The 14,131-nt window shown below is 35.8% G+C and overlaps 1 protein-coding gene across 3 annotated transcripts; it reads right to left on the reverse strand.

Moving 5' to 3' along the window:
- Window positions 1-721: 721 nt before the first annotated feature.
- On the reverse strand, window positions 722-9,235 carry LOC113711669 (protein MRG1). 3 transcript variants are annotated; one of them, XM_027234842.2, is made up of 10 exons: window positions 8,768-9,235; window positions 7,882-7,935; window positions 7,696-7,709; window positions 6,415-6,548; window positions 5,824-5,864; window positions 4,339-4,443; window positions 3,197-3,276; window positions 2,168-2,349; window positions 1,207-1,291; window positions 722-1,028 (listed from the first exon to the last, which is right to left on the reverse strand). In XM_027234842.2, the coding sequence occupies exons 1-10, from the start codon at window positions 8,993-8,995 to the stop codon at window positions 938-940; spliced, it is 1,014 nt and encodes a 337-aa protein (XP_027090643.1). In that variant the 5' UTR covers window positions 8,996-9,235; the 3' UTR covers window positions 722-937. The 3 variants fall into 3 exon arrangements, with proteins under 3 accessions (XP_027090643.1, XP_027090642.1, XP_027090644.1); XM_027234841.2 differs by having other exon boundaries at window positions 5,824-5,888; XM_027234843.2 differs by having other exon boundaries at window positions 5,824-5,888; window positions 7,680-7,709; window positions 8,768-8,907.
- Window positions 9,236-14,131: the final 4,896 nt, after the last annotated feature.

Genomic DNA, 14,131 nt, shown 5'->3' on the forward strand with positions numbered 1-14,131 from the left:
AAGCAGATTAGGAGGTTCTTGGACCGACAATGGGACCGCAAAGCACCAGCACCAATGGAGAGAAGGAAATCAATGTGCAAACATCTTAGCCAAGGAAAGTCTAAATTCAGACCCAGGAGGAAAGTTTCTCGATGCTCCACCGGATGACTTGAGGAACCTGCTAGCTAGGGATGTTATGGGCGTTGCTACGCCTAGACTAATCTCTATGTAATAGAGCCTTAGCCCTCCCATTAGATCCCCCAAAAAGAAAAAGAAAAAAAAAAAAGTGGATTTTTCCAAATTCACATCACAGAAACGGGAGCTACGGTAAATTAAAGACTTTTCCTCAAATAAAACAGTGCTTGCCACCCCGCCATCTTCTTGGAAAGTGCTGATAAAGTGTAGTCAAATGAAGTATTCCAATTCAAAGCCGGAAGCTTGTCCAAAAATTGATTTAAAATTAGCTGAAAATGGAAAAATTGGAGCTGGCTAATTAGGTCCTCTTAGCCTGCGGCACCAAGATTAGTTTGATAGTCTAGCAATTAGAGCAAGTTCAGTGAAGAGCTATGAGCTAGAGATGTCTCTAATTCGTCAACTGATATCTCATCCAGTAGTACTGCATTTTGCATTTACTTCAAACTGACAAAAAGTTTCAGTTATCATATACCTGTATCAGTTGTCGCATAAACTGAGACAACGAAGTACAGCAATCAGCAGAAAATGAAAATTAAACCAAGGAGTCTCGAGTTGAATAAACATGCATTTTTGGCAAACAGTATGTAACTGCTCATATCAGTAACTAACTCGTACAAACATCCAAGAAGAATAGGAGGTATATCAGGTGCCAGAAGTTGAAGAAAGCAGCTAAAAAGAACTGCAAATGATCCCAAAAATTTCATCTTCAGCCACATAGCCTATATTTATATGTACACGCAGACAATCATACCAAAGTTCCAACTCAGTCCTCTTGTTTCTTAATGGTTAAATCAGAGATTTCTGTGGATTGCTGAGCAGCAGCAAAAAAACTACTTTGGTTCTTCTGAAGGAACCTGCACTCCAAATACCACATTTAGGAGAAGAAAACCATGTGTGAAATAAGAGAAGCACGTTGTCGCCAAAGAAAATCAGAATTATGTTTATATCCTACTCCTCTGATGCCATCCTAAAAAATAGGTGAAAAGGGAATTATGCTGTAAAAACAAACGAGAGCGCAGAAAGATTTTATACTTGAGAAAGTCCACCAAGTATTCTTGCAACTCTAATAGCATTGTGTCCTCAATATCAGCACTGTCTAATATATCAGGCAATTTAACTGCAGAGAACAACAAAATTGATTAGGTAGAGAAAGAATCACTCCAGCAGCAAAGACATCTAATCGTATCCCTAAAACAATGAGCAGCAAGACATAAGCTTATGAACCTAGAGGTTTAGACCTAGCAGTTGATACCAGGCATGTGCATATAGTAGGAGAACCAGCAAAGACTCCCTATCCTGTCTCATCCCTGTATATTGATGAGTTTACCAAAACATATATACCAGATTTATAAACATTGTCAGTGTAACCCAAAAAAAAGTTAAACTTGAGAAACTGTTTTCCGATAAACTTCGGTTATTAAAACAAAAATGAATTCACAACAAAAAGACCTGGAAGAAATAACAGCATAAAAATTTACAATCAAGTCAGACATATATACAGTTTTTTTTTTTTTTTTAAATTATTGTAATCAATTTTTTGGTCTGCGAACAATTACTCAAGCAGCTTCACAAAATGACCATAATCAGGTAGAAACAAACATTGTTGCTTATCAGAATTACAGCAACTCAATTTGGAATTTCACAGAATTTGAATATTAACATATTCCAAATGAGCTTAAAAGCATTGACTGAAAAATACAATTGCTAGTTCTAAAGCATAAAAGATTAGTTGATAGCAATTTCAGGCATTTCTCTCTCTGAATTTGATGAATCACACTCAAGTCCAGAACTCAATGACCATATACAATCATAAACTATACATTACATTTCAAAGCAATTCTGTATAGATTTATTAATCCTCCTTTGCAGTCCAATTTTCCATAGACTGCAACACAACATTTTTGCTGTGGTACAGTGGTACTTACTGTTGATTCTCAGCAGACAAATTCGGAAAAAAAAGGTACTTAGGTTTCAGCACGAAGTACAAGCATACCAAATAGCCTCAACAAATGTTCAGCTCCATATACAGCTGAAGGGGCAATATTATCTGTTATTGCTTCTTCATATTGCTGCCGCTCATTCTTGTAAAGCAGCATTGCAGGCAAAGCTTTATCGAAGTAGCGACGCAAACCATTGACTACTTCTCCAACAGAACCAGCTAACCTGCATCCATCCCTAAAAGCAATGCAAAATAATCAAAAGAATATAGTCAGTGATACTCATCAATGAAAGAAAAGCAAAACTTTTCCATCACTAAAAATTTGACGAAGTTTTGCTACAAGAGACCAGATAGGAGAAAATGCTAAAGCAGGTTGAACAAAGAAAGATTCACAATGGAAGTATGCTTATCTTTGTGTTTGACTTAACATGCTCCACAACTAAAATCATCCAACATTCTCTCTCCAGATGGATATCAGCTCTTCCTTTCCATTTCTAACTAAACAGTTACTGAGTCGTACATGCAAAAAGTACTGAACTAAAAAATTCAGAACTGTACAATATCAATACAGAAACAGACACCTCGAGTAACTTGGGACCAACTTCTAAAGAGAAATCCAGACATCTGCCTTTTGTACAAACCCTTTTATTGATTCCTTACTTATACCATATCTTGCATTGACATTCGCTCCTGAAGAATAGTCTAACCACCATGTATACCCTGGTGCACATTATGAGTCATGATTTACCATAGTACCAAGCAAACAAATAATCCAGTCAAAGTTCCAACCCCAAGGCTGTCAATGTCATCTAGATCGATATGTATGATAGGCTAGTTGCACCTCAGTAGCGCAAAAGAGAATGTCCAAGCAGTCTAGATCTCTTTCACCATCAGTTCATAAAAGGATTTTGATAAAAACTTAACAAACTTCCTCAATTGTAGCTTCCAATAGAATAAAACTTCAGGAAATTCAGAAAAGGACATTCTATAAGCATCAGTATCTAAAGTTGAGATTTCAGATTAAAAAAAGAGATAGGAACAAGCAGCAAGCAAATAACAAGGTTAAAAAACACGAGGACTTACCCATCGTCCTTCTTGAGCCGGTAATCATAATACTTGCTCAAGACTTCATCAACATTTGGAGAGCTAGGAAGTTTGACTAGCTACAAGAGTCGATGTACAGCAAAGACAAGTTGAAATACATGAGAAAACAAAAAGTTCATTTAATATATTGCATAAATAGCTTCAGAAGTACCACTTTATTAGACACAAAAATTAACATTGGATATGACATTCATTGCATATTTTCAGGAAAATTAGGAAAAAATTATCATCTGAAAAGCCTTATGTCTCTTAAAGTAATATAAGACACCAAATGCAAGAACTGGAAGAGAAGATGGATAAAGTTTTTTATCACTCTAGAGCCCAATATCTCTGTACCTTACATATTTAAGGAATCAAAACCACGAACAATGATTCCATATACACTTTAAGCTACATAGTACTGAAGTTCAAGTTCAAAGGATGGAACATCCCAGCATAAATGTACTTGCATGAAACGGAAGCATTATTACTGTAAAGATATATACATGTAAAACCTAAAGCCAGCAACCATCTGAGAAGTGGCATCACTAGCAATATAAAGATTTTAGTCATCTTGATTTCAATATGAAGATGGAAAGAGAAAAAGATGACTTAGCAGATAGTTTTATTCACCAATGAAGATAAAGCAGTAACGCTGCTAGCTTGTCAGGATTTTCTATTTCAGTTTTTGATTAAGAAAGATCTCAGACAGCCATGTTATTTCTGTGATCTTTGTCTCTCCAAGTCAATCTAAACCAAAAACCAAGCACCGTGGGCAATTTTCCACTTTAATGAGCATCTTAATATAATGTAAGTACCAAGGGGATCATCAGTACAGCCTTTGGCGGCGTTTTACCAAAGTCTGACATCCATAACTGAACATTAATGACAAAAAGATATTTTGGCAATTCACTAGTTGTGTAACACATAGAAACAAACATAACTATGGCACGTTGTATAGAAAAAGTTAGTTTGACAAGTTAAGCTTGATGCTAGTAGGTTTACAGTGAAGAAATCAATCAACAAACAGTGAAGAAATCAGCAACTGAGAATTACTTGCAGACAATGTATAAGAACAAAACAAGCATAATACTATATCAAGAAGCTAACTAGGAAATTATCATAGAGGAAGAAATAATTACCTTGCCCAAGTGTGTAACACATTCCCAATCATGAACAAGCAGTTTCTTTAATCCAGGTGGAATATAGATATTCACCCGCTTTTCGGTCAAAAGCATTGCTTTCTCCTAGAGAAAAACAACCCGCTAAATCCAACTGAAGTGAACTCATTAAGACAACTCCATATTACAGATATAAAAACAATTTATGGCACAAAATTTTGAGAACCAGGGGTGAGCAATCAAGCTGCATAGCTGGTAACACCAGACAAAATAAACTCCATATGCAATTCACTATCTTATATCTGCTGTCAAGTTTTCTGAGTCCCTAGGAGATGTTTAATTCTAATTGGAAAAGCAAATAGCTTCGACATAATCAGAAAAATGAAATTTGCCTTGTATCTCTTATCCAGACCTAAATCAGTTCACTAAATTGCCTATTACCTCCCAGACTGAGGAGCAAAACCACAATGGTACAGCAAAAGTCAAAAAGAGACTCCCATTACCAAAGGGAAAATAAGCATACACAGCTGAAATCTCAAGAGTTCATGTATGTTCTTTCTCTAAGCAGTAAAATGTTCTCTGCTGCCAACTTAAGTGATAGAGATGTCCACCACTCGAGATCACATTCTTGATCTGACTGAATTCTCAAATATTTAGTACTCTAATTTCAACATGATGAACAAATGGCAAAATTGTCAAGAAAAGAGAAGGTTACACAGGGAAGTAAAGAGTTCACATCCTGCCTTGGCACATAATATAACCCATCATCCCATGTTCCAAGTAATTGAGTTTCTAACCTTTATTCTTCAGTAATTGAGGTATCATGCTCCCCATGCTGCATATTGAATGATCAAGTTTGACTGACCATTATATTAAGAGAGATTTGAAATTTCATATTGGTCATTAAAAGTAACCGAAAAAAATAAAGAACACACCATACAGGTTACTTTATATCTAAAGAGATAGCCAGAACATTTTAAATCCCTTGCTTTCCTGGTGTACGCTAAGTATGCAAAGAAAATGAATATGCTATACTTTATAATTTCCACATGAGAACTTAATGCTATTCCGACATAATGCATTCAGTTTCAGTTGGATTGATACAGATTTTTCTCCTTCCCCAAAAACAAAGGCACCACAGTGAGTCTACAGGGAGGAGAGACTCTAGAACATTATCCACTCAATTAAGCTAATAGCAAAAGCTGCTACATATTGACCCAAAGAATCCAGTATAAGGAGCCTGACATCCTATACCCAATTGCAACAGAGGGAAAAGAGGAAAAAGAATAAGGCAAAGAATCATAAATGCAAGAAACACAACTAAATAGCAACCTAGGCAAGAAGTAAATTATCAAAAGGACACCAAAGCTTTCATAGTACCCTTTAATTTTCCAGTTTTGAGTGTGCATGCGAGAGAGAGAGAGAGAGGCAATAATTAATAAAAACATTACAATTCAAGTTCCAAATCACTGTGGTAAAGAAAAATGACATAACCCAAACATTTACCTTTTGAACTGATCCACTTCTTCGCTTCTTGCCTCTTGCACCTGCAGTGTTCAAACCAGAATAGCCTACAATTCCATCATTAGATACTAATCTTTCACAAATGCTAAAAACCAAAATGGTCTTCAAGCAATCTATTTCCTTTTTTTTCCCCCGAGCATATATTGGAGCCTGAAAAACTTAATTTGACTTCATGGTCTCAAAATGGCGGTATTCCAATTTATTGTTTTAATATATACTTGCAAGCAGGAAGAATAAGAAGCCATAAATTGGAATTGTTGTGATAAGTGCAGCAGCCTTAACCAAGTCAACTCAGACAGTTCAATAAACCATCCTTTCAACCCATAACAAAGAACTTAATCCATCCACATATTGCAAATGTCAACTCAAGACTCTTCTAACTGAAGTCCATAAATAATAACAACAAAAAAGCAGTCTCCGTCAAAAGAAATTTAAATTCATGAGTTTCATTTTACCGATTACTACTATAGTTTAACTCCAGCCACATTCCATCACACAATTTTTGAGAGGAAAACAGTCAGTAAAACAAAAAAGGAACCAAAAGCTATAATGGAAATGCAAAACTAATCTAACCAGTCAAAATTTTCTGTTTGCTCCCCGGCTTGGCATTGCTCTCCATTTCTTGCTTTTTGTTGTGTTCCTGCTGTTTTTGTCGATTCTCTTCAGTGTATTTCATCAAGCGATCCATGCCTACCACTTCATCCCAACTGTAAAAAATGAAATCGAAATTGAACTTCTCACAAAATCGCAATCAGCATGCCCAATTACTACACCAGTACTCTTAGAACACACTCTTTTCCCAAAGAGGTTTCTGTCCTTATTTAAACAGTCAAATGGTGAGGTGAGTAAGAATGGGATGAGAATGAGTGTGAAAATTTGAGAATTCGGGCTATGAAAGCATCTTAATAATTAATAACTTCCTAATTCAGTCTATTAATAAAAGACAAACGCTCTACTTATGATACTCTGCAGTATAGACTATATTGAAAAAAGGGGAAGTTTTTCGTGAAAGGATTGAGTGTTACCAGCCACAACAAGATTACAAAATCTCTATAATGAATAATTCGATTTGCCAAAGTGAAGATTCTCTTATACTAGGCGAGTGGAGAAGAATTAGAGCATTATATCACACACTATTAAGTCTTATACGATTCTAGGTATACAGTTCTCACATTGCTCGACCTATGTTTGGGCTGCTATGAACTACTAATTATCTTGTAATAATTGGAAAGGCATGGGCAGAAGACAATATCAAGATAAGGCTTTGAATGTCATAACTCTGGTAATTTTGTTGGGCCTTTGAACTTACAGGAATAGGATGGCCTTCAAGGGTATTAAATGTTGCCTGCAAGTTCAAATGCTTCACGTTGTGGTACATCTCTTTAAGTTGAAATGCTTACTATTGTGGTACATCTCTTTTGGACTGAGACTTCCCAATCCAACTTTTATACATGGTCCACTAGATCTTTAGTTTTCCATGTAACTCTGTCACATTTTTTTGTTAAGCCCTATCCTTTTCATGAATTTTAATTTGCCAAAGGTGAACTCTGCCTTCTGAATAGCATAAATTTGCACTCTATGTGAGATCACTTATTGTAGATCAACGTATCTTTCCTAAAACGGTTGATTATGCAGATTCAAAGCAAACTATACATCATTGTTGGATCATCTGATAGAAAAAGAATCCATTAACTTCAAGAATAATGAATTGTCTTAAAAGATAAAAGAACAATAAAAGAGGTTACCAAAACCAGAAAAATGAAAAAGAAGAATTAGACAAAGATCCTCAATTATAAATTCAATAAGTGTCCATGGGACATTTAATTGAGATTGCATACCAAATTCTGAACTCACCTTTTTTTCCAGCCCTGCAGGAAAAAAAAAAGCATACCATAAGGAACTAGTCAAAGTAAACTATGACTTAAATCAAACATTTGCATATTATAAAAAATTATTGATAAACCATGTAAATAAGTGAAGCAGCAGCAGTGAAGTGACTTGACAATATATAGAACATGGAGTAAGGAAAGTAGAACTTACGGGATAATGCACTGAATACCTCCATTCATTCAGTACGAGATCAACCTTCATTATCTGGACAGAAAATACAGAACACAAATGTGAAGCACTTGCATGTAAGTAGAATTCCAAAAATTATCTGAACGAAAAAGAACGTTCCTATCCATCAAAACTGGGGTATGTATACGGCTTTTATAGCATATCAAATTTTTGATTGGTCAAGAGTTATTGACAGAAAGAAAGTTCAATCTGTCTACACCTATAGTTCTTCTTTCTTCTTCTTCTTCTTCTTCTTCAGAGATACTTCTACTACTACAGAACTCTGGTTTCTGAAGAAAGTGGAACTAAGCCTCCAGTATAGAGATACATTTTCTGAGCACTCCAGATGCCAAGTGATCTTGAACAATTTAAATGGTTGTAAATTTACAGTTGCGAGTTTGTGGTTGTTTGACTGTGTATATTTGTCCAAGTCTGTCCTTGCATTAATACAACTATGTCTAGTCATTGGTGAGGCCTTTGATCCATAGCTAAATTCTTCCTGATAATTTGAGTTGCTAATGTAATTAACTTTTTATGCAACAAAGGAAAAGCTGACATTTTTCTTCTGAATTCTCAACTATTATCAAGTCAATACCATTGCTTTAAGCTACATATCCATAACAAATTTAATTTAATTCATCCTACTTTACAATGCTTTCAAAGAAATTTTATCAATTTAAACATTTCAGAACAAGAAAATGATCACGCCTTGACGCAGACAAAATCCCTAACAACCCCCCCCCCCCCCCCCCCCCCCCCCCCCCCCGGCTCCAAAAAAAATCGAAAAATGAACCAAAAAAGAAAAAGAAACCAGTTTAAGTTGGATGATAGTAGTAAAGGGTAGGACGAAAGATTGAATTTTGACAACCTTGGCAGGGTAGACACGTTGGTTATGATAAGCAAGGACTAGTTCTCCTTCTTGGTAGGGACTGGCCTGCGGCTGCGTGGGCGGGTGTTGGGCCGGGTTGGGTGGCAAGTCCACGGCTTTTTCGTCTTCTTTGCTGTCTTCAATGTCGTTATAGGTGACGGTGGTGGCTCCGCCATCATCTGATATGGTGGTGGAATCTTCCGCAGCCACGTTTTCTGAGCCTCTCATGATTATAAAAGCAGCAAAAGATCAAGAGGAAGAATTCTTGCTCAAAACCCAATGTTCAGGTTGAAATGCATAATCCACTTTTTGTGTTTTTGGGTGCGTTTTAAGCCAGGCAGTGGTGGTGGTAGCGGTGGCAGTGGCTGTGGCTTGGGCTTCAGCGTTGTTGCTGCAACAGTGTCCAGGTGATGAGGAGCTTTGACAGAATAGTAGTAGTGTGAGATTAAAAGGATGTGTGAAAATTAAAAATAATCTTGGGAAAAAAAAGTGTTTATAAGGATAAAAACTTTTATTTCCAAATAATGGGCTATCTTTTTATCTTTTACTCTTTTTTTTCTTTTAGAGTTCGAAATTGGTTCAAAAACTTTAAGCTGAACTTGGCATCAAGCAATTTTAGCCCCTCAAAGAAGGGGGGGGGGGGGGGGGGGGGGAAAACATGCTACATATTAAAAATGATGGTTATAGATTATGCTTCCAAATTCTAATGGCTGACCTAACTGTCATAATAGATATTATGGTATTAATATATATATATTTATTTATTGGAGAAAATTAACACTTGTAGTCTATAACCTTTTTGAGATGAGATGCATATAAAGTAAAAAGTGATTTCGAAATGTATTAAAAGAATAATTCTCAAAAACTCCAAAAGTTTATGCCACAAAATTTGCAATCCAAGTAAGTTGTCACTAGGCCTTTGGTCTGGTGACCACCACCCAAGACTTAAGTCTCGTTGGTGTGGGAGGTCAACCCTTGCCTCCCACCAATTTATCACTATATGTGGCGGTTTTAATTGGTCATTTTCGATGGAGTTTCTACTCACATCGAGTCCCCCTTTTCCTCCCTCTATATAAGACTAGATTAGATTATAGGAATTCTATCGTTGCGATAAAAAAAAAATAAGTTGCTAATTTATTGATGACAAAAATAATTTTCTACGCATCATCTAGACGATTAATAACCATGATGACGGACAAGATCTTGTGCTGCTCAAGAAACGTGTAGGGAAATTTTCTAGTCCCAAAGTTTGGGTGATGTGATGGGTGAATTTCGGGATTGGAGCTGAATGAGCAGTTGATCATAAAGACAATTGGAATTTCTTTGTGGATCCAATCCATGGGATCTGCAATACTTTTATATGTTTTAGATTTCTCATAACATTTTCAAATTTATTTTGAGAATGAACAATTGACGTTGTCATGCATGGAAACATTAAATGCAGATGAAATTGGCCAATCTTTTTTTTTTTCTTTCCTTTTTATTTTTTTCGCTTTTCAATTAATCTGGCTTGAAAAACGAGAGACAACGCCCTTTTCTTATTCATTTTCCTTTACCTTTATAAATGAAGCAATTCAACTAACTTCAACTAGCAATACAAAATTGTTGGGATTTCTTCATCAATGTATTTGGAAGAGCACTAGAGTTAAAACATTCTTTACGTTATAAGCTGCCGAATGAAACCTGCGGTACTTTCTTTTGGTAAAAAATTTGCTGTACCCTTTTCAATATACTAGCATTAAGAAACATACATACAATTCCTAATTGAGTTTCGATCGTGGTATTATGCTCTAAAATCAAGTTTAAATAACACTTTCTTTGATTAATGGAAGCTTTTTCTTCCATGTGGAATATTAAACGCAAACTTCAATTGTATGGAGGCAATTACTGGTCAAGTCTACACTCTACAGTCTACATGGTCTCAGGAGAAGAATTGAACTCAGCCGGCATCCCCACCTTCATAGAAAGTATTCTTGATGGTCAAAATACCACTAACACATTTCATCCCATCCCTTAGTGGATTAGTCTTCTTTTTTTTTGGTGCAAGAATAGTAGATTAGTGGTGATCACTTCTCCCTTGCAATATTCTTGGTACTAATACCATCTTATATATGTACTCCTTAATTTTTTTTTAATTTTTTTTTTGCGGTATTTGGTAATATTGCGTGGCATTAGTGTTAAAAGTGGAATGGGAAAACACGGTGCTGTGCAGGGGAAAAGAAAAGGGGTTCACAACTTCACATGGGCTGCGCAGGCAGGCAAGCAAGTGAATCAATTAATCTGCTGAATACTACTGCTTTGCAGCTCCAAGAAACGGCAACAAAAAATGAATACATGAACAAATAAAGGAATGCTTACAAGTACTAAGAATGAAAGAATGCAAAACTCAAACGTTAGCATGATGATAATCTTGATTCTTGCTATAGCTAGTGGCCTTCACCAGGACTAGGCCCCGACTCCTTGATCGCCTCCAGAGAATGTCCTTCGGTAAACTGGTGTCCTTTTCCATCACTCGGGCCTCCAGTCTTGATAGCTTCGACGTACAAATCACCGATTTTAGTCGTTATTCCTACATCAACAGTGGTTTGAGCCTTCATGGGACGAGCTTCAATGCTCATAAAAACTGAGTTCAGAAGAAGAAGAAAGAAAATCCCAAAAAACCTGGAATTTGTCATGACTTTTAAATCTCAGAAAAATTAATAATACTGTGGCAATTACAATATGGGCAATGATGGTGTAAATTTGCGAGAGAGCAGCTGCTAGTTTTGCTTGGAGAGGAGAATGAAGGGATAATACAGTCTGCGATAGAGAGCAACACGAACATGCATATATATAGAGCAAGGAATCTTGGGGACTAAGCAGATAAACTGTAGAAGTTGTGGAACGTTAAGAGGAAGTTAGAGGAAAAATAATACGGAAATGGAGAGGCCATATTTGACTGTGGAAGAACGGCATGGAATTATGGAAGTGCCCCATTCAAACACGTGGGTGGTAAATTGGAAGCAATTGGAATTTGCTATTAAAACTTGGAAAAGGGTGCCGCCACCTCCAAGTTCTTCTTCTTCGTGGAAGCGACGAGGGAGCTTCATCCCAGTAAGTGACATCGGAAAATACCAGAATCTTGACCAATTTCTGTATTATAATTCAAATATTGCTACTAGCTAACCAGGACTTTATGTATAAAAAAAAAACATATTCCACTCTCTAAAGACGACTTGGACATTGATTTGAAAGTAGAAGGTTGGGGTTGTGCAAGTTAAGGCATTATATTGATTTTTCGTTGAGAATGACTTTTTTCAACATGATGACAAGACACCAGGTCATGGAGCAATACAACGTACGGATGTTGATGTAAGCGTGAGATTTTATAAGCAAGCATCTGTATGAAGATTATACGAAGTATGATTAATTTGTCCTGTAATGTTATCTATGGTGAGGTGTTTCTTGCTCTTCCTTTGATTGTTAACATTGGCCTATTGCAAATTCAGTCTTGCAAAGGCCTTGTTTGGATTGCAGTTTTTCGTCGAAAAATTACGTTATTTTTCGTAATCACATTTTTCTATTAGTTTTTTTTCTCACATACATTAAATCGTTACAGTAATTTTTTCATGAAAAATCATAAAAAATACAATCCAAACACAGATAAGCTACATGGAATAGTTGTAAGGGTATTCCAGTAGGCAGGCAGAAGTGTTTTGACCTTAAATAAGTGGTACTATTGTTATATGCCAATGCACAAATAGATGCTTTGTGCAGACTTTTTCCATAGTTGTGGCGTTGTCCTAGTTGAACACAAGTTACAGGATCAAATTTTTTTTTTAATTATTATTATTTTCAAGCTAAATTGGGTGAATAGAAAACACCAGGAAACATCAGATGAAAAGGAAGTTTAAAGAGGACCCGCCAAAGAGGGCTATCTAATTTTTTTTTTAGCAGTATCATCCTCATAGGGACTACTAGCTGGACTATGATAGCAGTAGATCCCTATTATTATTATTATTCAATAAAAAACAAATTAAACTAATTTTGTCTGTCATACTTCAGCATCAGTTTAACATATGGGTTTCTTGTCATACTAATTTTGTCCTGTAAAATGTTATCTATGTTGTTTCTTGCTCTTCTCACCCCACCATGCCAGTATTGAAGAAAGAAAGAAAGAAAGAAAGAAATGGCTCCTTTACGTTGGTGATTTTCCCAGAATAAGGCAATATAACGACAGACCACGTACATTGTCATGCAATTCTCCTTGGCAGACAAAAAAATTGTTTTTTTTTTTTTCTGATACTGTCCTTATTTAAGTTATTGCTGGTGATCAAAAATTATGAACTTACTATGTTTTATCAAGAAGGAAAATAAGAATAATGTGATAGACTCTCTGACTTTGAGACCAATCTCAGTCACTATTTTTTTTTTTTTCTAATTGTATATCATTACCCCATCTTCTTAGCATTAATTATACTTTAGGTATTTTCACCTCTCCATTTTAGATATTTTAACAAATATTTAAAATTCTAAACGATACAACTAAGTATCGATTGAGAGAATTTTATAGACTACGTTTCAAATTAAGCTACAAGACTTTCAAAGAAAAATAGGTATAGACACATTTTTCTTGGGTGTGGACAGGATTTCAAACAAAGCAAGCGAGTGTGATCAAGGTGGGACGGCAAGAATGGAAGTCTAATCAACACTTTTCTAAGTCAACTTGGGGGCTGAATCATGATTTAGTATGAATCACCTCACGAATTTAACATTTGTTCCACTGCATGCTATTGAATGTTAAATCCATCCCTCATTTGAGTTCATTTTTTTTTTTTTTTCAATTCAAAGGAGGCTCCAAAGTCACCTTTTATTTGACCATAATGACAACTTCATATGTTACAGTAATGTTTATTTAAATTTAGAGCAAAAACGCTTGACAGCCACTAAACCATTTATCAGCTCAAGTTATAACCATCAAACAATTTTTTATCACAGGTTGACCATTAAACTAATTAATCAGTACACCCATGACCATTGCATCAATTAATACTCTTAATCTATGAAATAAGCAGAACACACGTGGTATAGTTTTGCTCTTAATCGTGTAAGTGGTAAATGAAATTACTCCTACACTTTGCTGCATGTTCTGCTTATTTCACAGATTAAGAGCATTAATCGACGCAATGGTCACGGGTGTATTGATTAGTTAGTTGAGTGGCCAATTTGTGATGAAAATTATTTGATGGTCAAAATTTGATCTGACTAACAATTTAGTGGCCGTTGAGATTTTTTGCCCGTAAATTTACACAGAGAATCCATCTAAGAAAGGGAAATTTCCATTGGCTTCTTGAATATATGTAGAGAATATAAACATACAGGCTA

Source organism: Coffea arabica, chromosome 10e (assembly GCF_036785885.1).
Source record: "Coffea arabica cultivar ET-39 chromosome 10e, Coffea Arabica ET-39 HiFi, whole genome shotgun sequence".
NCBI lineage: Eukaryota > Viridiplantae > Streptophyta > Magnoliopsida > Gentianales > Rubiaceae > Coffea > Coffea arabica.

What these genes read in the sequence shown, in the direction of transcription:
- LOC113711669 (XM_027234841.2), bottom strand. Translation starts at nt 8,995, where the DNA reads ATGAGAGGCTCAGAAAACGTGGCTGCGGAAGATTCCACCACCATATCA. An exon ending in AACGTGTCTACCCTGCCAAG is followed by an intron (nt 7,936 to 8,767) that starts GTTGTCAAAATT and finishes TTTTCTGTCCAG; the next exon opens with ATAATGAAGGTTGATCTCGT. An exon ending in CGGCTCAAGAAGGACGATGG is followed by an intron (nt 2,350 to 3,196) that starts GTAAGTCCTCGT and finishes CATTGCTTTTAG; the next exon opens with GGATGGATGCAGGTTAGCTG.